Raw genomic sequence first — 23,388 nt, forward strand, 5'->3', positions numbered from 1 at the left:
ACCGATAAAGTCATCGGTGAAATGAGTCCGTCCCGTGTGTTTGTGAGCCGTATTAAACCGACAAACAGTGCACCAGGAAAACTTCGGGCAGAATGTTTAAACAGTGAACTTGGCAAGCGGAATGAAATCACACTATGAAACTTGCAAAACAATGCAGTGGTGCAATTCATATTATGAATGCAACTTTCGCCAAGCCTCACGGTTTCTAGATAAATAATTTTATTATTTTTGTTAGGGTCCAAGTTAAGTCCAATATACGGGTTCATTGAGTTTTTTTTACAAAATTTCTTTACTTGATTGTTCTTTTTTTGCTTTTACTCTTTTTCTTCTTCTATTTAAAGGACGAACGTTATCATGCTAGCCTAGCCCAATAGACTTATTACTCATTAATGAGACATATTGGCACCATGCTGCCGAATAATCTGTTTCATTCATGTTGTTCATTTGTATTGTTTTTAATAAGAAAATACAAAAAAAACAAAGGCAAGTTGAGGACTATGGTTAGGATTTTGGCCACCAAGGTATATGAGGATTTAGATACCTACAAACGTGTAAAAACATAACTACAGTGATGGTAGTACCATCGTGAACATGCACGACTAGCAACATATCTATGATGTGTTCAAGCCTCAAATAGACCGTTCCCCCGTAGAAAGAACTTGCTTATCCGTATGCATGGTATGTAATATTCTCTTAACTTTTACATAGGGTAGCGGTACGTAGCGGTCAAAAATCCCATAATATTACTAAATGTGTCAACATTACTTTAAAATCCTTATAATGTCAAAAGTAATCTCAAGTTAACTCTATTAATGACTAAAAATTATGAATGTTTACTCGAATTCAAAGTAGAGGTTACTTGTTAACACTTACTCAAATTCAAGGTAAAGAAAACATGAATGTTGCTATAGTGAATAAAGTTTCAAAAAAAAACCTGTCAAATAAGTCATTCTGGTTTGTTTCACTGGGATATTATTATTATTATTATTATTACTATTATTATTATTATTATTTAATCTTCAACGGGCCGTATGGCCTAATTAAGATGTAACAGTTCATTAAAAAAATACATAACAAAAACAAGATTTGCATCGCAATTCACTGCGGCCACTGCAAAAGCCGGAGACGTTCCTTGAAGCACTGAGTCGAGATGTCGAAGCAATCCGAGACAGTATTGAAGACAGCCGACATGCGGAACATAGGGTCAGACCAACCAGCGCTGGAACGGGGTTGAGCGAGCCGTAGAGTCTCTCTAGACCTAAGTGTTCGGGATGGTGCATATATATCGACGCGATGCAACAAAGGCGATGAGTCGATAGAGCCATTTAGCAATCCAGCGATGAAAGAACACTGTGCATTGCGTCTTCTAACCGAAAGAGGCTCAAGACCTACAAGACAGCACCGCGCAGCATACAGAGGAAGATTATTGCGATCCTGCTAGGGAAGTAGGCGTAGGGCATATCTCGTGAGCTTACGTTGAATCGCCTCAAGTCGAGCAATTGAAGGTAGTTGGGCTCCAGACTACGCACGAATATTCCAGAACCGAACGAACGATACAGTTGTAGATAGCTTTGATGCACATGGGGTTGCGGAATTCATTAGTTGTCCGGATAACCACGCCAAGTAATTGATTTCCTCTGGCTACAACGTCATCGATATGCTGTTTAAAGTTCAAACTAGAGTCAAGCAGAACGCCCAGGTCTTTGGCATGATTTTGTCGATTAACTGCAGTGCCGTCCATGAAATAGGTACCAGTGACTGGGCTCCTGCATCGACTAAAAGACACACAGTAGCATTTCTCGATGCAGATAGTCAGTCCATTACGCTTGCACCACGAACAGAAAATTTCGATGCAGTCTTGCAGGAATTTACAATCACCTGTGTTGTGAATAGGCGCAAATTTTTTTTGAATCGTCGGCAAACAGACTAACACTGTCGGGAGGTAAAGTGAGGGTAACATCGTTGATGAACAATATGAAGAGAAGCGGACCAATATTACTTCCTTGTGGCACACCCGAGCTGCTGACTATTTTTTTGGACATGTGCTTATCAATTTTCACGATGTATGTGCGATTAATTAGGTAAGACTTAAGCCACTGTACGAGCGAGCAGGGAAATCCTAGCTTATCGAGTTTAGCGAGAAGAATTGCGTGCGGAAGAGAGTCGAATGCTGCTTTCAGATTTGTGTAAATTGCATCGACTGAGCTCAACTCGGCATCAATTTGACTAGTGCAATAGGTTACAAATTCAACCAGGTTCGTGGTAGTCGACTTTTTTGGCACGAATCCATTTTGATACGGGCTTAGGTAGCTGCGGCATGCATATAGCAGATTTTTGTATATCACCAGTTCGGACACCTTGTCAATGGCACACAACGATGTAATACCCCGGTAGCTGATGGCATCTGTCCTGTCGCCCTTTTTGTAAATATGTTTGAACGTATTGTTTTCACAAGAAATAGCAACCATAATCTATTTAAGGTTTAAAATGTATCAAACAAAGACCAAAATTGGTCTGTTTAGTTGAGTGAAATAACAATTCATAATCAAATACACCTCCAACTCCAAATTGGTTACTTACATTACTCAGTTGTACATTAAGTATTTTCATCAATCAAAAACATTCATTTCTGGCGACTGAATTACGCACAAATTCAACAGTAATACTCGCTATTCATATCTACAAGCTGCAAAACTCAACTTCATTCAAATTATTTCTTCTTCTGCTTGGCGTAACGTCCTACGCGAACATGCTGGCTACACAGGCTTTTGAGACTTATTCAGTATCGCTCATCCGGATAATCAATTCTTGCTGTTGGGTTGTTAAGTCGTAGGAGTCGACTATACCACGGAAGCGCACACAATAACATAACAGAAACCTATACAGTTCATATGATTTGATATGAACCTTGAAAAGATAGAACAACAGAAAAAAAGAAAAACACAACAATAATGGCATACAAATCTTTAAACTGTAAACTGTTCTATATATAGCAACACAAAAAATCCATTTATCAAATATCCATGATCAAATGTTATCTAAAATTATAAATCATGCGTCTTTGCGCATTGAAGTAGAAATATCCGATAAAGCTTTGCGTCTCCTCTTCCTCAACAGCTCAAGCCAAGAAAAACAACATGATGAATTTTGTCAATCTTTTTCAAATTATGTTACGTATTTACATGTTATTTATTGTTCAATTTGCTAACAAATAAAAAACATATAAATTTAAGACTTAATATTCTAAACCAGAATATTTAACCAGAACTTAATTTAATTTATTTAATTTAATTTAAATTTAACTTTCTAGTACATCAACCACCATCTGAAGACGGTGTTTACTATTTTGCATATTACTAACAAACAATACTGTAGCAATAAGCAAAGACATTCTTCAAATGCTATAATCTGTATGCTTTTTGTACGCTGCGCTTTTTTATAATTTCAACACAAGCCACAATAAATAACGCTTAAGCCATTCAGCGAGCTTTGCAAACTCGACAAAATCGCAGTGTGAAATAATTACGTAGCAAGGCTTCAGTAAGTTCAAAAGTGTACTCCGTAACTGCACTAACTTCCCCTCGTACCGGGGCATCCAATCTTTTTCGCCACGCTTTCAACTGCCTCGACAAAGGACATTTTTAATTGAAGCTGTTAACTACGTTTCTCAAGCGTTTGGTGTTGATGGGAAAAAACAGCATAGCAGCGGGCAATAAACGTCGGCCACTATGCGCAATACTGCTTCCTCTGGTAATATCATTAATTCGCTACAAAGAGCACAGCAGCATTAAGGGATGTTTTTCGTAGTAAAATTTCAAAAGAATTGCTGCAGAACACGTAATAAGCTTCCTGGTGCATACACGGTGGGATTTTGTTTGCTGCTTACCTGTTTGTAGAAAGGAGCTGACTTGGACGAGGGATTCGACCGTTCTCTACTCACGCTGGAATGCGTTTCCAGCTTGAGCAGCGATGAGTACCAGCGTGACATGATGTTAATTCCATCGGAATGTATTTTTCCTCTTTTGTTTCGTTTTCCATTAGCTATGAAAGTATCCTTGTGCATTGTCGGACATCAGTGACGACGGCGTACGGCGGGGCACTGGGCAGAAGCACTAGCACTGCGCGCGGGTGCGTTCAGGTACTACACAACACTTCCAATTACGGTGGGCCCACTTTATGGAAACTGTTACAGTAATTACATCCGACGTTTTCTAACTATCTCTCCCGTGTGCTAGCGCTTCTTTAATTTGGCTCAAATGGCACGTCGAGTGGAGGGGAACACGCCCGGATCATTTGCCCGTGCCTTGCCACCACTACCACCACCACGGGAGGGCTTTTTCAGTGAGCTAGCCGTACACACAGGCCACACGCCATGTACTAGCCGTGATGAAGAAAAAAAAACACATCCATTATTGCTCCATTTCAGTCTTTTCCACCGCCCGACTATCATGCTGCTTTCGTACTCGTCTGGTAGTGGCGGGAAATACGATACCTGAGCAATGGCAATATCGTTTTATAGTATCCTCTTTTTTTGATGTGCCATGTTGCCACCGCCTTGGACATTCGCAGCGCAGGAGCGGCAGCAGAGGAAACACCTCATAGAACACAACGTGAATCAGGCTTCCCTCGCTCCCCTTTCCTTCTCTCCCTTTCCGACACTAATTCCACTCGCAGCGGGCACGATGCTAAGGCACGCAACGTAACAAAGCGCCCCGCACACCAGACTAGCACGGCGTGACAACCTAGGGAGTCTTTCAGACACGCGCTTCGCGTGTAGGTTGAGAAGCCAGCCGATAGTATAGTGATGGCAGACGCCGGACCACCACTTTGCAGCCATTCGTCCGATGGAGTGCGCAGGCATTGGCAGCAGTAGAAACGACATGCCATGGCATATAAAAACCACACACAAAAAATAAAAACACACGAACACAAATGTGTGTGTTAAACACGCAATGGAAGTGTGCTGCCGCTAGAATGGGAAACGCAGCAGGACACCTACCTACTACACGCTCTACATGCACACAGGTGGAGGATTTTCGGTAGCCTTCATACGGCGGTAGTGTGCGCGTAGGCCGAAAGTGATGCCGGCAATCGAATAAAGTACGTCCGAGACTCCCTTCGTTAATCACGCCTACGGGCACACAAACTAACAAACTATTATTAAACCACTGAGTGCTGAAACCGGTTCGATCGGTGCACAGAACGAGCGGCCGCGTATCCACTACCGCCTGGGGGTACTTAATTTCAATGCCTTTTTCGGGTTCGCTTCGGTAGCGACCGTGCTTTATGTACGCCACGGGATAACTTTGCCTGCATTGCATCCTTCGTTTGCTGTGGCCGCCGCCACACCACAAGCTCGTACACTTTCACGCACAGACACAACGGACACTGTCAAGCATACCCCAAAAAAGTGTGCTGAGATAATTTATGCCTTCAGCTTCCGTTCCATCATCATTCACGATCGACACACACACACACAGATCACTGCGCGCTCACAGATACGATGATGATTCTTCGTACTTGCTGCCCATATTTCTTTTTTGTAACGCTGGCCGAACCCTACTTTTGCAGGGCCACTTCGTAATTATTGCCTCGCTATTACTGCTACGCCATAAAGTGATAGCGCGGCGCTCGGTGCGGAATGACGCGGTGTAAATAATTAGCTAGCCTTAATTTTGTTTCATTTTCTGCTTTCCCTTGCTTCCGGTTGGGTCGCATTAAGAATTCCGTCACTCGGAAACATCACCACCACCATCAGCTGCCGCAGTACCACTTCCTTCTATTACAACACACACATACACACACACATACACACGGACACACATAGAACAACTCACCAAACACGCACCCGTGCTGATGAACCGATAAGCGGCACTATCCTTCGGCCATGGTGACTGGTTAATGGCACTGGCCACCAAATGCCTTAGACCGCACGCTCGCACACAGGAATAGAAATGCTTCGATACAGACACAAACACACACACACACACGTACGTACACACACACACCCTTAAACACTGCACGACCGGGAGTGTATTCGCACAATTCGAACGCAACGAGCGGGCCGTCCTGCGTACGCCACGAAAGATGAACTCCAACTGATGGAAAATGGCGAAAAGGATCCCAAATTGGTTAAAAGCGGGCCGGAAAACTTCGCTCACAGGTGAAAACTCACTTTCTCCCGCCCCGCATCAGCACGGCAACTCCGAGTGAGTGCCTGTGGAGTGCAGGAAAAACGGGAGAGCGCTACTGCTGCTCTCCGAGCGAGCGGAGTGCCGTGAGTGCAACGCTCCGGGAGCGGATTGTTTATATTTGCACCCGCTGGCTTGGATGGCGTGCTCCGTCATTTTTGTTTTCCCCCCAGCAACGACTCACGCGTGAGAGTAAATTCGTTCCCCGTGTATTGGTGGTAGCGGTGTGGTTGTTGTGCGCTGAGGGAAAACACGCACATGCGCCCCTGTACGGTAGGCAATAGCACGCTCACGCCAAACCGGGCGCACATTGGCGAGGAGCCCTAATAGCGAAGCCGTCAGTTTGGCCAACACACGGGTGGTGTTTTTGTTTTTCCCGACAGCGCGCACCCAACTCGACCAAACAACACAATTTGATCTCACCAACACACGGAACGGAGCCAGTGTAGTACAGAGCTTTTCTTTTTTGCTTTGCTTTCCTTTACCATTTCCATGTGTTTGTGCCATTGAAGCACTGGCGATCCAGTGTTTGCCTGCTTGGGGGATGGATATTCATGGCAGCCGTGGAAGTAGCGCACGGAATCCGGGCGGTTGTACGGGTGAAAAAAAAACGGGTGGTCTCCAATGGTAGCTATCGAAACCGAGCTCCACAGCACACGCTTCCATCGTTCGGTGTTGGTGGTGGTGAGCTTTACGCACACGTGGAAAAGGGCAGGAGTGGTGGCAGAGCGGCAGGAAAAACTCGTCATTTCCTCGTACCAATCTCACTTCGATTTTTACCGCTTCCCTACCCATTACTGTCCCAACTGTCTGCCATTTTATTCTCCTCCTGCTCCTGCAGAAACACACACACACACTTTATCGCTCTATCTCTGTCGCTCTCTTGTCTTCTATTTCTTTTCCTTTCACTCATTTTATGATCGTCCTTTTGCGTGACCTCCGCCACTGTTCTTTTCCCCACCCGCCGGCCGAGATACCAAGCGGTGTGACCCTCTTGAAATGTTTGAAAAACACACCAGGGACGGAGGGGCGGTAAAAAAGCAGGGAAAACGCACGCGGGAATATCGATTCGTTTTTACATTCATGCAAAGATTTTCTCCGCCCGCTCCGCTCCGTCGTGCTCTCGTTGTTCGTTCGTCGCTCGTGGTAAACCGCTCAACGGTGGGCGATGGGTAAATAACAGACCCGCCCGCAATCCCATCCTGTAAGCCGCCCCATCAGCCCAACCCAACCACACACAACACAGGGTCGCAACGTAAAATCCCGAGACAAAACGGTTCAGTGAACAGAGAAGTGCAGCAGACGGCACAGCGAACGACACAGTCGGCGAACGCAAAAACCAAAGCCTACTCTACCTCTACCCGTACGCGCGTCGACGAGTTTGAAGAGTCGCGTGGAGTACAATTTACAAAAGGTGACGTGCCGCACCAGCACCGCTCGCGGGAAAGGACGGTGAGGTTAAGCTGCCGCCGCTGCGCAAAGGCAGAGGCGAGATGGGGTGTGTACAGTCGGCGGGGTCGCCACTTCACAGCGAAACGGTCAACGATCCCGCACCACGAGAGGAAGTCAACAAGGACCAGAACCATCACCGCCAGCAGTCGATCGTAAACGAGTACACGTGCCCCACCGAGCGTCACACGTCTCTAGTGAAGGCTTTCGAGCGTAACAAAAGAATAACTTTGCAACAACAGGCTTTTCCCTCCCGTTCCTGTGCTGTTTCGATGTGTGTATGTGTGTGTGTGTGTGTGTGTGTGGGAAACCCCTTTACCGCCAATAGGAAGGGAAAGGACGCAAACGGCATGGCCCCAGCGCCTGGTACACCTACACAACCCACTCTTTGGAGGCTTTATCTTGGCCCCATTGCAATGCCACTTCAATTGTAGCGGTTTGTGCCGTCATTGCCACGGTGAGCGATAAAGATGGAGAAGGTTCTGACTTCCGTTTCCACCATTTTACCTCTCCATCCATTCACTGGTGGTGCTCTGTGCCGCATGGTGTAGCGCAATAGGAAGGTGAACAGCGCGTTGAAGTGTAATGCCCATTATGGTTAACCCGTTTTGCGTAACGGAAACGTGTCCTCCTGCTCCGCTGGTGTACCAAATCGACGAACGACGGGCTTTATCGAACGGAAACTAACCTCAATAATCGAAATTGAGTGAAGCGGCCTAGAGTTGGAGCGGAACCCTGTCTGGGGTACTTACGACGGTTCCAGCTTTGTTCCCCGCCTCCCCTAGGTACAGGTGAAACCTGCCCACTGTCGCCATCGTCCGTCCATCGATTTTGGGTTGGGGTTGAGAAGTTGAAAATCGAATCGTCCTTCCTCTTGCCCCACCGAAATTCCTTCGAACATACACACACAGAGCACTTTGCTTTTAACAAATGAATCGAGCAAAGTAATGAATATTTATGGGATTAATTCGAACACCGCACAAAACTGCCGAACAGACTGGTTGGTTACAGCTGGTTTTTGGCCCTTTTGGGGGAGGGATATTTGGAAACGGTCCAATTCTGCCACCGGTGAAACTCGTGAACGCAAAGCCGTTCTGCTGTTATTCGGTTCTTCGACTGCCGGGATGTTCGGCTCTTGAGTGTTTAATTGAATTTAAACATCGGTCGGTGCAGTAAATCGTCCTCGCAAATGGAAACCACACAAACGTACCTACCTTTCTTTTCCATTATATTTTCTTACAGTTTAATTGGTAAAACTCCCGACTGAAGCAGTTTAGTGCGCTGGAATGCTTAGAAAGACCGTTCTGCTTTCCGTTCCATTATACTTCGACGATGGAAGGTTTCTCACGGTGCCTCACTGTGGATCGGAATTAACCTCTGACCTCTCCAACCAATGCAAGAGACTATTGTAAATGGCTTTATTTGCACATCGGCTCATCGGCTATCCCTTCAACTACGCATATTTTGCTTGAATTTCCCGTAGTGTGGTCGCTTTAGCCTTTAGACGATTGAATATGTATGAATTTTGCGCCCAAAACTCACCAGCCCCAGAACTGTTGCACCCTCGATACACAGCCTCTGTGTTTGAGTGTGTATGTGTGTGAGTGCACTACCACAGGGGTTGAAAGCTGTTGAACCGCCGGCAAATCAGTCGGCTGGCTGCAGCTATTAGCAAACGATTTGCATAACATTGCACCTTCTCCAATTAGATCGGTTTCCGAATTCGATACCCTTGTTGGCGTGAAGCGAACATGGGCACACACGTTGTTTGGCTGAGAAGGGGGCGCTATCGTACATCTATTTAAAGTTTGGTTTAAATTTTCCAGCAAATGAATCATGGGAAAGCATACGCTGCTGGCTAACGGTTGAGCAAAGGGTTTATTTACATTTCTAAATAGTTGATTCATTGCCAGCGTCGTTGGCAAACGGTGGAAATATCAATAAAAATTTTAAACTGGAGCAAACAATCTTTATAAGATTTGTTGTACTATTGAACTCTTAGTGCTCAGTCCTACATGGAGTCTTAAACATACGTATTTAAGATGAATTTAACCCACGGTTTGGTGGCTCTTTTCAAACTGATGAAGCTATACAATGGATTCAAACATATTTATGTTAGTAGATAAACTATCCGAAAAGTGTCCTTAGTTAGCTTTAGGCAATTTTTAAATAATTCTCAAACAACAAAGATTAAAAAGTGTCATTTATCGTATTGTACTGTCATACCACAATTATTCTCTCTTTGTCTGCCTCCTAAAATTTCAATAATTTAGATTAATTGTGAGTTACGTTACATTTTTGTTGCGTTTTTTGACATGCAGATGACCAATTTTATGGTTTTCCATCCGATCATTGCTCTCTTTTGGTAATATTTCAACTCATGTTTACGGCGTAAGAATAGCATACCTTTAGCCTTTTTGTTTCTCTTGTTATTTTACAATATAAACACAGTAGTCACTCTTAAACCTGGCTATCTATGGACTTATTTAACAATCTCTGTACCATATCCTATATCATCATGTACAACCTTTGGTGAATTGAGAAGCTTTACTGATAAACCATTTTCAGGAAAACGATCCAACCTTCCAGTTTTAAGGTTGCAATTTATCAGTCTCAGTGGTATCCAACCATCGAAAAACTGAGCTCAATTTATACTTTCAAACTAGCTCGCCGAGTTTAAAATTTCAAGTTTTTCGTTTCTAAGCATCCCTGACGACAGACAACTGCAAAATAGTCCGTAACACGCGTTGCACCCAAATAGCCAGAGCGTTGGCGTCCTCCGACGATATACGATCGGGCCGACTTAACAAAAATCCTTCAACTCGTAAAAATGGTTGCCGTCAATAATGCTGTACTTCCAAGGGAAGCCCTATAACGGTTAGAATTTGACATCCGAGCTAGTACTTTGTCTAGACACTAGACAGCCATTATTCTCAATCCAACCATCAAGGACTCATTTTCATTTACTTACTTATCCGGCGCTACAACCGCTTTGCGGACTTGGCCTGCCTCAGGAGTGTCCGAAACCGTTCACAGTCTCGCCCCTTCGTCAGACAGTCCGTTATTCCGACCTTCATGGCGACGCCTCCACGCCATTTTGTCTCAATTTGGGCCTACCACGCCTCCTCTGTCGTTGTGGACGGCCTAAAAAGACTTTACGGGCTGGGTCGTCCGTTTCTATGCGTACAATATGGCCAGCCCACCGGAGCCTGGCGAGCTTTATACGCTGTATGATAGTGAGGTCGCCGTACAACTCGTATAGCTCGTCATTATAGCGGCTCCTCCATTGTCCTTCCACACATACGGGGCCAAGTATCCTTCTGAGCATCTTCCTCTCGAACGCGGCTAAAAGGGTTTCGTCAGATTTGGACAGTGTCCATGTCTCAGAGGCGTAAGTGAGTACCGGTACTGTATAAGTACTATATAGTGCCAGCTTCGTCCGTCGCGACACGTTCTTTGAGGTGAACTGATTTTTCAGGCTGTAGAATGAGCGGTTGGCAGCCAGCATCCTTGCGCGCAACTCAGCTTCCATGCTATTGTCGTTGCTGACCTTTGACCCAAGATAGGTTAATTGAGGGACGACTTCAAAAGTGCGTTCACCTATCTGTACGTCATGCCTACGTAGGTTTTCACTCTGCTACAAATGCTTTACATCCCGAAGAAATATACTTATAATTCAAACTTGAGCACAATATTCGGGACACATCTTGAAAGCAACATTGAGTAAAAAAGACAAAACCGGATCTTATAGGCAGCATTTTGACCTATGATGGTTTGTTATCGGCTACAGTCCAGCACGTTAACCATTCTTTTGATTGCTTTTGGCCAGAAATTATTTAAATCAATCATAAAATCTTAACAACAATGGCGTCCCTGTCACAGTCTTGGTTGTAGTTATTTCCTTGTCATCATCCAGTATCAAAACCTTTCTGGTACCCTCCCATGTATAACAAAGACAACATCTCTAAGGTATGTTATGCAACTGTAGCATCGCTCGATTGTATATGTATCCAAAAAATGCGAAGTGATCGGGAGAGTAAAGAAGGATATAAATCTATGAGGCGAAATCTCATTAGTTCTCATTAGTTGCACCCCATATTGACTTCTGTTCATCGATTCTATACTTGGTAAATAGAACACAGCTGGATAGAGTTTTAAAAATACAGAATAAAGCAATGCGATATGTTTTAAATTTGGGCTGGTACACCTCCTATGTAGTTATGCTAGACATTCTGTCAAACCGCGAATAATTTCCCAAACGATGATATTTACCTATAAACTACTAAATGTCTTTTTTGAGTGATTTCATTTTTACAGTAAAGTGTAGTGAATACATATTAATTTTCCTATTTTTGTTGTTCTTTCATTTTAGCCTTCGAAATCCTTAATACTTAGTATTTTTAATCTGTTTAGACTCACGTAACACGTGCCATCTACAAAAAGGATTATTACAAGTAAAGCAAAATATTTGACATTTTTCAAATATTTTCCATTCCTAGCTAGGCATCGTGCAAGCTTTCTCTGGGAAGCAATAAAGCGAAAGCATTAAAAGTAAACTCCTGTCCCATTTTAAAGATTTAACATGCACCAGAAAACCCACCCATCCCAAGACCCATGCCCGAACAACATCTACAACTGGACCTTTTTCGACCTCTTGCATAAGCTACACACTGCTCCCAGTACGCTCAAATCACACTACAAATTTCGAACATACAATACTCCTATTCCCTCCAGGGGTAGAAACCATTTTCCTGTGCATTCGCTTCGCTTTCTTTTCACAAACCACACCCCAAACCCCAAGCACATCGGCTACGGTACACCTGAGACCCATGAACGCTTCTTCTTCCAGCCTATCGGGGGGCTGAGACACATATGCCCCACATGCTCAGGCTCTGTAAACCATCTTCCTCCGTTTTTACATGCCATCCGACCCACACGCCAGCGGTTGTTGCATCATTTGCTAGCGTTCCATGTTTCTATTGTTTTCCTATATTCACACGTCGCAATTCGCAGGACAGGAGACTCGTGAAGTAGAGTTTTGTGTACAGGCGCACTCACAAATGCACCAAAGGACCATTTTTATCCCGTACAACAGACACTCGCGTTGTCACGTATCCAGCAGATAGACAACAGGGAAAACGGAGCAGGGGAGGGGAGTGGGCATAAACATTTTACGAAGGGAAAAATCTCTCAGGACGTCCAAAGCCAATCCAACCGACCGCATACGTACGGGCTGGCGGGCAAAGGAACAGCGTGGCTTTAAGCCATGTTTTATTAACAAAACAACAAAGCGGGCTCCTGCCAGGCAACGGCAAAGTAAGAAATAGTAAAAAATAAAACTCACCCACACATACTCGACTATCTCCCACAACACTATGTACGAAAGAGAGAAGAAAAGAATTGCTCGATGAAAGGAAAAATTTGCATATGCTTCAAAACAACAAAAGTAAATCCCTGCTGAGGAAAAATTCATCCCTTGCAGCGCGTGGAACGGACGATTTTAAAGGATGCGCTCGGTTTGAAGCTTGGCGCACGAGTTAGGTGAAGCATGGACTACGGCCATCGCACAGACAGCGAGCAGCAGCAAGTAGTTCACCATACCCTGACCCCCATGGAGTGCCTGCATACTTATATGTATATGCACATTGATGTTCCCTTTCGACGGGTTTCGGTCCATTGTTGCTGACCCATTCTTTTTCTGCTGCTGCTGCTGCTGCTGCTGTTTGACCATCTTCCACCCTTTCGGGACGCACTCCTCACACCTTGGGTACATTCTGTTCGGTTCACTTTGCCGCTCCAAACGTTTGCCCTCTGTTGCTTTTGTTGCCTGTGCTGTAGCCTGTTCAAATTTGCATTGCGAACAATCCGCTTTACCATCCGCTTCCGCGCATCCAATGGAGCTTCAACGGGAGTAGGAGGTGAACCTCGCGGAGTTCGGCGCAATGCCACTCGGTGACCGTACAACTTTTAAGCAAATTGAAACCATCATCAAAAGCATCGGTACAATGTCCCATCGTGCTCGTTCGATTGCTCATGGGCAGCGTTTCCTTTAACGTTTTCCGCTGTCGATGCCTTTTTCCCCCCTAATCCTATTTGCATATTTGTCAGAAGATTTTACTGCACTTGCGTGCGTTGAAAGGGCTCCGCCGAGGTAAATGTGGAGGGATGATTTGCTTTGTTTCATCTATTTTTTCTCCTGTGATGCTTTAAAAATGCAATAACTTTAATTTAATTAGGTCCTTTAAATGAACATATGCTGTACGAAGGATTGAATGAAAGTGAGTAACAGCTGAACCATAAGGATATCGATTGGTTAGGTATTCTGAACAGGAAATTATATTTATCTTTAATAGTTTTGACTCAGGTGACTGTAATCGCCTTCAGACAATCGGCACATTGATTGGTTATGCTTTTCTGAGTTGTCTCATTTGCGAAATATATATAGCTATGCAATTCTGAGGTTATTGCAACAAATGAAATTCTTACATTTGAAACACACTGTAGAAAATTCACAAATATATCTCACTAGAACATAACGCCAATTGTATAAAAATGCATAGCTCATGCAGCAAACATGTAACTGTAGCTTATAGAAGAGTTAAGAAATGTAGTAACGAATAGTAGCTTTACAATGAGCGTAAAATAGCTTTACGTAAAATACTGCAGAATTTATAGTAAGAATATTGACTGCATATCAGAATATTGACTGCATATCAACCCACTTCGTTTATACCCAATGAAAGAATTGGGTATTTTGGTGTAAGCTGTATCGATTAACGATTGTTTTAATATAAGTCCATCCAAATTATACAATTTTATGCAAACAACTTTAAGTGCTATCCAAAGACTTGCAAAATGTATACATTTACGAACCTCACTTCATTGGCTATTTCCATAATTTTTTGTCCAACATAAAAAAACACCAGATTTAATTTTCATAACAAAGGTTAAGAAGATTAGTAAATATACTTTGGGAATATGTTTTTATTCAGTAACTAAAACGTTCGTCTACCATACTAAATATCAACTCAAAAGTAGCAGCCAGTTCAATATCAGGTCGAGGATCATTCCGAAGACTTGTCTTCAAAACGAGGATTAAGTGCCTTTCGGTTAGAATTAGCAAGTTAGAATCTTAGTTAAACCACTAGGGCGGACCAAAATATATAATAAATGGATGAAAGTATGGATGGATGAATGAATGAATCAATGAATATCGGATTAAAGTGATTTGTTCCAAATAGATACAGACCAGATGCAACAGCGTATCTCGAATATTAGCATTAAAGTCGAATTTTGAAGTTTTCAGTCAAATTATAGCTGATTTACGTATAATTTGCGTTAATTCATCTGATTTCAATTGAAAATTACAATTTAGGGAATTTATTTTGCAGTTAACATTTGATGTGTCAAATCAGCATAATTAGTTCGAAAAACTATCAAAGGGGCCCTTCACGATTCTAGTTAGTTTTTTGTATGGAGTTTGACAGTTGGAGACTGAAATCATGTAAACACTGCATACAAAACCACACATAAAACTAGCCTGGAATTTTCAGTGTAGATTATTCTAGCCTCAAAGCTAGAATTAGATTCGAGTACCTGATCGAAAAATGGCAAAACAAGGTGGTGTTTACATTTATCCCAAGGTGCATTAAAGAGATCTGTTGATGGAATCCACAATCAAAGTGTATGTAGTCATGGTGGTCTTTTTATAACAAAATTTGAAAATCACTTTTTGACAGGATGGGTGAACATTTTTGATCAAACATGCTCTCTGGAGGCTTGACGAATACAAAAAACACTCTTAAAATCTTCATTCAGAAGCAGAAGCGAAAAAAATCAGCCTTCGAAATTCATACACCTTGGGATAAGCCCACCTGTATGTTACACCCACTTAAATAGCTGCTCGAAAACTGCTATACAACGCAAACAGCTGACATGCTGAAATTTCAGCCTACCAACTTAAAACAGAAAGGGCCCCAAATTTAGAAAATCACGTATGGTGTAATCACGTATATCTAGTATGGTATGTATCGAGGAAATCATTTTACCTTTGCTTTAATTAAAGTTTCTATTAAAAGCACTTATTATTATTATTATTAGAATAAGTAGTAGTAGTATTAGTAGAAGTGGTAGTAGTAGATGTTGTTGTTGTTGTTGTTGTAGTAGTCGTTGTAGTAGTAATATCAGTATTGGTATTATTGGAATATTCCCCTATAATATAATATTGTACCAAAATGCAACTTAACATTGGATTAACGGGTTTAAACTTTATCATGCCATATTATGTAGAAAATTTTCTAACTTTGCTATGTTTAAATGCTTCACTATATTGGTGTTTTGAAAACTGGAGAGAAAAAAATGTTTTTAAACTAAAACCTCTCAGGCAAAAAAAGCTAAGCTTAATTATATGTCAAATATCTCTCCTAGCATATATAGATCATCATTCAAATCTGTCCAGGATATTACGAATGATTGTTGCTAAACCAAGAGAGCGGTATACAGCATAAATTGGTTCCTAAGGATCATCGTAGAATTTTAGTTCGGAAAAAGGTTCTAAATATTTTTTCTCATTTTTTCACTGTATTGTCTATGTGTGGCTTGAAATTGGTTAATTTGTCTAGATTCAATGCAAAATAATTTACTTGTTCCTTCCATGTTATTGCAGTATTATTTAGGCGCAGAATTTTTCATTAACTAGTGAATCCTGCGAAGAATATTGTTTCAGATTAACTCGCATTTATCTGCAGTTTCCATTTTTTCAGTATTTAGCACCTTTTCTAATCGTTACCTTATATTCATAATGCCATCATTACAAAATTGTTATTCGTGACTAAAAAATGCATGCTTTCAATCGAAGGACATATAAAGCGCTACTCGAACAAAACCATAGCCTTGTCGAGCTAAAAATTTAAATAATATTTTCATGAGAATCATTATGGTATTTCTTGTAGTTTATAAACTCTGCTTTCTATACTATAAAAATTATTATTTACTGCTTTTTTAAATAATTTAAAGATTCCTAGAAAACTTACACAAACATCAATAAGGTCTTTAACTTTGCAGTAAATATTTTTACAGTGCATACCAAAAAATGTACTCATCGAGTAAAAACAGTTCAACAGTGTGAAATCCACCTGAAACGCAAACTCATCGCAATATCGCTTTGCGTTGTGAAATAGCTGGGACTAGCAAAAATCATGCCATTTCAATTATAACAAATTAAAATCCAATAACTGCACAATGTTTCGATTCGCCACAGTCCGTACCGCTGGGTCGGCATGCGGTACCCAAGGTATTTAAGCGAATGGCTGGGTAACAGATGCAACGCAAACGATCCCGTCTCCCTCGCAGTACGATCCGTGGAATGGAATGTTCACACACACACACACACACACACACACACACACAAAAGAAAAAAAACTCAGCAAAAACACAGTCCAATCCAATTTTATCACTTATTTGAGCATTTATGATGGTTCGCTGCTTCAATAATATGGTGTCCGGCGGGAAATCAGTTTTCCTTTTTCGTTGTTTTCCTGTGTGCTTGCTTCTGCTTCTTGGCAATTTCGCAACACCAGCGCAAAACGGACCAATCACTTTCGTTCGTCTGGCACTGGCAGTCGTTTTAATTACATTGCAATATTTTTCATTTCCCGCTTAGGACCAATATGCACTCGTGTTCGGTTCAGCTAATTTTAAGTCGAAAAATTCAATGCATTATTTGTGTGGGAGCATTCATTTCAGCTAGAAAGAACTGCAGCTTTTGTTGACTGCTCGGCGTGGTAAGCCGAATTAGCACAAGAGCTATTATCATCCATCAAACATGCATAGAGCACAACACAATTGGTGTGTTTCGCGGTTTTTAGTTTTAGGCTATTGTCTTGGATTTTTTAAATGTATGTTTAATCCTCACCCATTCACATCTAACATCATATAGAGTGGAACGTGAATACGATTATCTATCAAACAAAGCGCTGAGGCTACTCGTACACTGCAGATAACATGTGAACCTAACAAAACAATGGAGCGCTTTTTAATCAAAATATTGATCATCACGATAACAATCGATATCAAACCCATTGGAAACCTTTAAAATCTTCTTCATGCCGGTTCAACATAGAGCAAAAACACGTGCATAAATTTCAAACCCGAACTGTAGTGTCCACAAATAGCCGCTAGAGCCCGGACCCACATTATAACAAACTAACGGCCTAAAACTTCATTATCTTCCACTCCTTACCCTGCCACTCAGATAATCAAACCACGTTTTCCACTCCCAACAATCGTGTCCGTTTTATATTTATCAGTACTAAACGACGAGTAACGAACTAAAGCCAACTGAAACGAGCTACCGCTACGCGCATAACCGATTACTGATCAATAGATCCTCCGTGCCCTGTCGCCAAATTCTGACCACCCATGCCGTCCCCCTTTGCAAGGGCACCACCTAGCGCTCTGATTTATGGCACAGGCATGTTAATGAATTTGCTGCTAAATTGTTTTTTGAGGTTCGGGAAACGCGAAGAAACGGAAGCGGGACTGACAACATGCAATCTATGTACATATATTGGAGGTTTTGCAATAACACGGCACCGTGCCACTGATAAAGGCCATCCCTGAGAGGCAACACACTAATCCGGGCGTTATTAGTTACAGCTAATGCACCGCTGGTTTTAAGCTGAGGGTGGTTCCCAGGCGCGAGAGTAGCTCTTCAGTGGGTTATTGTATTCAATTTTGGTAGACTTTCAACAAGGGGACAAATTCGGTAAAACACTTGTTTGTTCGCACACCATTTGCAAAGACAGACAAAAATGTGTTTAAATTTTGCATTTTAATAACATTCGATTGTGTTAAAGCAATACGGCTGAAGTCGTTCCTTCCAAATAAAAAAAGATCGAAATCATCAAGAAAATAAAGTAAGAAATAAATATTCTAGTTTTATTACACTTGTTAACTCCAAAAGTCAAACTACTGAAAAACTATAAGCTCATAATTAAAACAGATGGAAAAAGTGCCAAATATTCTTTGACATCTCTGTTCAGCTTAGACCGAAATTCCTACGCTATTTTCTACGCTGAATTTCTACGCTTATTTCCTATGCTAATTCCTACATTGCACATATTCTGCCTGTAATGGTTCGTTGACCTGCGGAAACAGTTCAAGATTCCGAGCAGGTACTGTTTCGATGGCAGGACAATAACAGGGGGGTGGGGGGTTGGCAACCCAACAAAACGGTCACGGTCAACCCAACAATACGGTCACTATCATACAGCGTATAAAGCTCGCCAGGCTCCGGTGGGCTGGCCATGTTGTACGCATGGAACCGGACGACCCAGCCCGTAAAGTCTTTTTAGGCCGTCCACAACGACAGAGGAGCTGTGCTAGGCCCAAATTGAGGTGGCAAGATGGCGTGGAGGCGTCCGCCATTAAGGCCGGGATAACGGACTGGCAGAAGAAGGCGCAAGACCGTTTCGGACACTCCTGAGGCAGGCCAAGACCGTAAAGCGGTTGTAGCGCCGGATAAGTAAGTAAGTAAACAGGGGAACTTTTGCAAGACCAGTAGGTTAGGTTCAATATAAATTTCAGAACCGGTATAGTTTCTTGATCGATTCCAGGACTGGTATGGGTTCATTACCGGTTCGTGAATCAGTATGGGTTCAATATCAGTTCCAGACCTAGTATGGATTCGTGATCAATGTCAGGAACGCACTGGGTATACTATCAATACCATAACTGACATGGGTCAGGTTTTGGGTCGATATAAGATACTGTTTTGCATTAGCCTTTCGTGCCGTCTATTTTGATGCACACCTCAGAGTAGCTTTTCATATATTTTTTGGAAAATATTGTACGACAAATAAATTTGAATCACCCAACATTGATATGAATAAAAATATTTATATTAAAATATTCAATATTAAAAAAAATAGAAAATTTAATGTTGAAAAGATTTTGAGAAATGTTACATAGACTGCCAAATACGACAAAAATTAAATGAAAAGAGTACAAAATAGAAGAGCACAACAAACAGTGATAAGCAACAATGTAAGCATTGCTTTTGCCTACATCGGAAGATATTCAGGCTCATTCCAAGTACTGTCAACGGTAAACAATCATGCAACAATGCTGCAAAAATGTTCCTCAAACAATTGATTAATCATAATCATCATCATCATCATCGGTTTATAAGCGGTTGGTTGCAAGGCGGAAGATAAAGCCGCGCACACTCGGCGCATGCGTTGCTAAGTCAAAAAACACGGGCAAACTCTTCGCTTAAAATGTTCCAGATCGTTTTTTTCTCGCTTGAAAACAAAAGCTATCTCCTCTTGTACGCCTACCGTTGCAGGTAGAAAATCGAACAGTTCCACCTGCATCAAAAATAATCCTTGAAAATATAGCAAAGCCTTCCGTTATAACGTCTCATTTCTCTATAGCTTTTCGTTTAATGCCGATGGTTTACGGCAGCAAACGGTCGCTTACCATCCGTTATCACGTGCCGCTTTTGAGCGCTAGCGATATCATGGTTTGTAGCTCTATTGGTCAATTGTGATACCGTTAATAACGCACCACCATATAGCGACCACGTATCATCCTGAACACCATTATCGTCATCATCGTCATCCATCCATCCACCCGCTTCAACGGGCACCGTTAATATTGATAACGATTTCCCATCCAACGAGCATGTGATAACGACGACTCACCAGCCGACGACGACTGGTAGGTACACCGTCGTTTCCGTTACAGCTATTACTAACGAGACCTCAGATTGCTGGAGGCTCAGTTTGAAACTATCCGTTTCGCGAACCGGGCCGACCGTCTGTTGGGAGCGAACGGGAGCACGTGTGTGTGTTTTGCAGAGGAGGTCCGGAGGTGGTGGATCCGTTTCGGTTTGCCGACGGTAGTGTAGCGCTGTACAAATCATACCGGTCCGTCAGTGTGGAGCAGCAGGAGATCCGGGAAGGTGTAGTGTAGAGCAGAACGATCAGAAGAAGAAAACATACACACAATGACAGGTGCGACTGATCCTTTCAGACAGTGAAAATGAAGGAAAACATACTGGCTGCTCCATTTGCCAATGCCGTTGCGTCCAATGCGTTCAGTTATAGTTTCGGAATGTATGCTAAGTTAGACCATTTACCCTCGTTTCATGTTGCAGATCACGAACACGATCACGACCATGACGACGACCACGACCATGACCATCCCTCGGTGCTGTTGCGGCTGCACGGTACGCTCATGGTAGTTGCTTGGCTGTTCTTCAATTCACTCGGGAACACCGTTGCAAGGTAAGAGCTAGATACAGGAGCTTGTGCAATATTAAACCGTTTACCGCTTCCTGTCGAGCTTACCTCACCAACGTATCTATCGTTTGAATTTGTTTCCAGGTATTTCAAAACAACATGGACCACCCGTCGGTACTTTGGAGTGCCGGTGTGGAATTTTGTAAGTTTTCTAGTCGCACAAACAGCTACAAAAGCACGGATAGCTTTATGTTTTGCATTTTGTTTTGTACTGCTTTTTTTGCACCTACATAGTACCATCGGATTTACATGATAGCCAGCTGGATACTGACATGCGCCGCCATCGTGTGCATTTTTGTCGATGTGCGGGGATTTGAGGCACACGCGCACAGCATCGTCGGGCTGGCGACGTTCGCCCTCGTGTTCATCCAGCCCATCCTGGGACTAATGAGACCGAGCCAGCAGCCGGCACAGTCCGCGATTAGAATCCTGCACACTCTCCTGGGCCATGCTGCCTACATCCTGGCAGGTAAATTAAGCCTTCCCTGTCCAAACCAATCCCTCCACGCGCTCATAGCTACACCCGAGCAGACTAATTACTCTCCATACACCTATGCGCCGTGTTGTTATCCCCAACCTCTTGCATTGCAGTAACGAACATGTTCCTGGGAATCGGACTGGAAGCGGCCCACATATCCTCGGTGATGTATGGCCTGCTTGCCGGTGCAGTGGGCATTCACGTGCTGGCCCATGTAGCTTTCAACGTAAGTCCCCTTTGCCTACCAACACCATCGCCCACCCAAATCGAGTGCATTCATTAACGGTAATTTACACGCCCGTCTTTTGGGTGCGCTCGCGTCTCTCGTGACGCGGGGTTTTATTTTTTTGAGCAGGTTCTCGAATATCTTACCAGACGGAAGGGAGGCGAATTGGACGTAAATAAGGACGCATCGGTAGGTAGCTTACGGAATGGAGAAGAAATTAGTAGCTTTACCACACCGCAACGGCTTTTCATTTACCGACCTGTTTCTCTTTCCTTTTCGGAACAGTTTTCACGCTGGCGGAAAACTACACTGATGGTACAAATGATTGCACTGTACGCGTTCACCATCGCAAACGTGGTGTTCGTATGGCGCGGATAGCCACACCGGGAGCAGACACGTTCCACACGGTTCTTCGTAAGAGAACGCAAGGTCAACTGTACAATACACTACCACGCTTAACTGTGATGAATACATTTGTCTCACTACAAACATATACATTTTGCATCATTAGTCGCTTACTCTCTGGTGCACGTTTGTGGGCCAAGTTCCTCCCGCTCAATGTCAGGCAACGCATGGCTTCAGGTTTGTAGTGGATTGGAAAGATAAGAACGCGGCCTGATAATTGATAACCGTTCCCTATCGTCAGCCTGGTCGCGAGTGGAGCAGCGTGTCTGTATATTTAGCGGCCAGTAAAGTGTTCCGCGTCTGATCCCGCTCATTGGGCGCACTCTCCTCCCGTAATGCTCTGATAGGTGGCGATTACCTATTTGATTGTGTATCATTATCTGCCTGCAGGTCGTGGCCGTATGCGACAATGTAAACATAATGCACAATGATAACAAATCTGTGGCTCAAAGAACACGATAGACGGGGTTTTTCTTATCAGATAAAGTGCTGCATCATAAAAATAAATAACTTCCTTGAATTACTTTATTGCTCTCCGAGACAAGGGTTACTGGAATTTCTCACAATCACATGCTGCATTTCGATTCCGTTAAGAAGTTCTTGCGCTTTTGTTTGTTTTCTTTTCGGACAAAAATAATCTTTCAACAGTGTCCTTCACCCCAAAAGTAACACCATAACTAATCCTCATAATAGAGCATGCATTCCTTTCCACACTGCATGCAATGTTACGTGCATCCTTTAATGCATCTGCTTTCATCGCGTACCACTCCGACGACCAGGTTCCAATTTTGCATCCCCTCGCAAGTGCCAACCCCAGCAATCCAGCTTTTACTCGGCAGTGCAACCCAGCGGACCAGCAACCATCTGCATGTTAATATCCATTAAAAATCCATGCCATCTCTGCCATCGCGCGAAAATACTAATGCTTTCACGTTCGAGCCTTTGCGCGTCTTCTCCGTGCGCTGTTCCAGCTCTTGTATAAGTCGACATCGCGTACATCATCATCACCCACCATCATTCTGGATGGATGATGAGTACTACGACGATGCTTATGATGGTGACTACTGGTGCATTTGGGCCATCGGGTCCAATGGGGGTTTTCACTCGGGTCTACTGCGGCAGCTGATGCTGCTGCTGATCACGCCCGGTAGAAAGGCAAAAGAAGCCGGCGGAGGAGAAGGATACGCTTTGAAACGGATTATTATAATTAGATGCGAATGCTGTTTGCTACCGCGAGCCAGGGCTAACAGGATGCGACGTGGCAAAGACTTCCCATATTATATTTACATTTTCAATTTATTTGCTAATCATAAGAAGAGATTCTGTCGCATTTTC

General features: G+C 43.0%; 2 protein-coding genes across 7 annotated transcripts in view; one reads left to right on the top strand and one right to left on the bottom strand.

Annotated features, from left to right (window-relative positions):
• The window catches only part of LOC1274724 (uncharacterized), a 129,690-nt gene extending 123,596 nt beyond the window's left edge, over positions 1-6,094 (bottom strand). For 3 of the 6 annotated variants that reach the window (XM_061642303.1, XM_061642306.1, XM_061642301.1), the window contains exon 1: positions 5,838-6,094. The gene's annotated coding sequence lies outside the window, so the exon portion shown is untranslated. The remainder of the gene's footprint in view (positions 1-5,837) is intronic. The other 3 variants (XM_061642305.1, XM_061642304.1, XM_061642302.1) reach the window with 3 other exon arrangements.
• Positions 6,095-20,360: 14,266 nt separating this feature from the next.
• On the top strand, positions 20,361-22,141 carry LOC1274876 (putative ferric-chelate reductase 1 homolog). Its single transcript, XM_314065.4, has 7 exons — positions 20,361-20,656; positions 20,800-20,929; positions 21,029-21,086; positions 21,179-21,413; positions 21,536-21,648; positions 21,778-21,837; positions 21,934-22,141. The coding sequence occupies exons 1-7, from the start codon at positions 20,650-20,652 to the stop codon at positions 22,024-22,026; spliced, it is 696 nt and encodes a 231-aa protein (XP_314065.3). The 5' UTR covers positions 20,361-20,649; the 3' UTR covers positions 22,027-22,141.
• The last annotated feature ends 1,247 nt before the right edge of the window (positions 22,142-23,388 follow it).

Source organism: Anopheles gambiae, chromosome 2 (assembly GCF_943734735.2).
Source record: "Anopheles gambiae chromosome 2, idAnoGambNW_F1_1, whole genome shotgun sequence".
Classification (NCBI taxonomy): domain Eukaryota; kingdom Metazoa; phylum Arthropoda; class Insecta; order Diptera; family Culicidae; genus Anopheles; species Anopheles gambiae.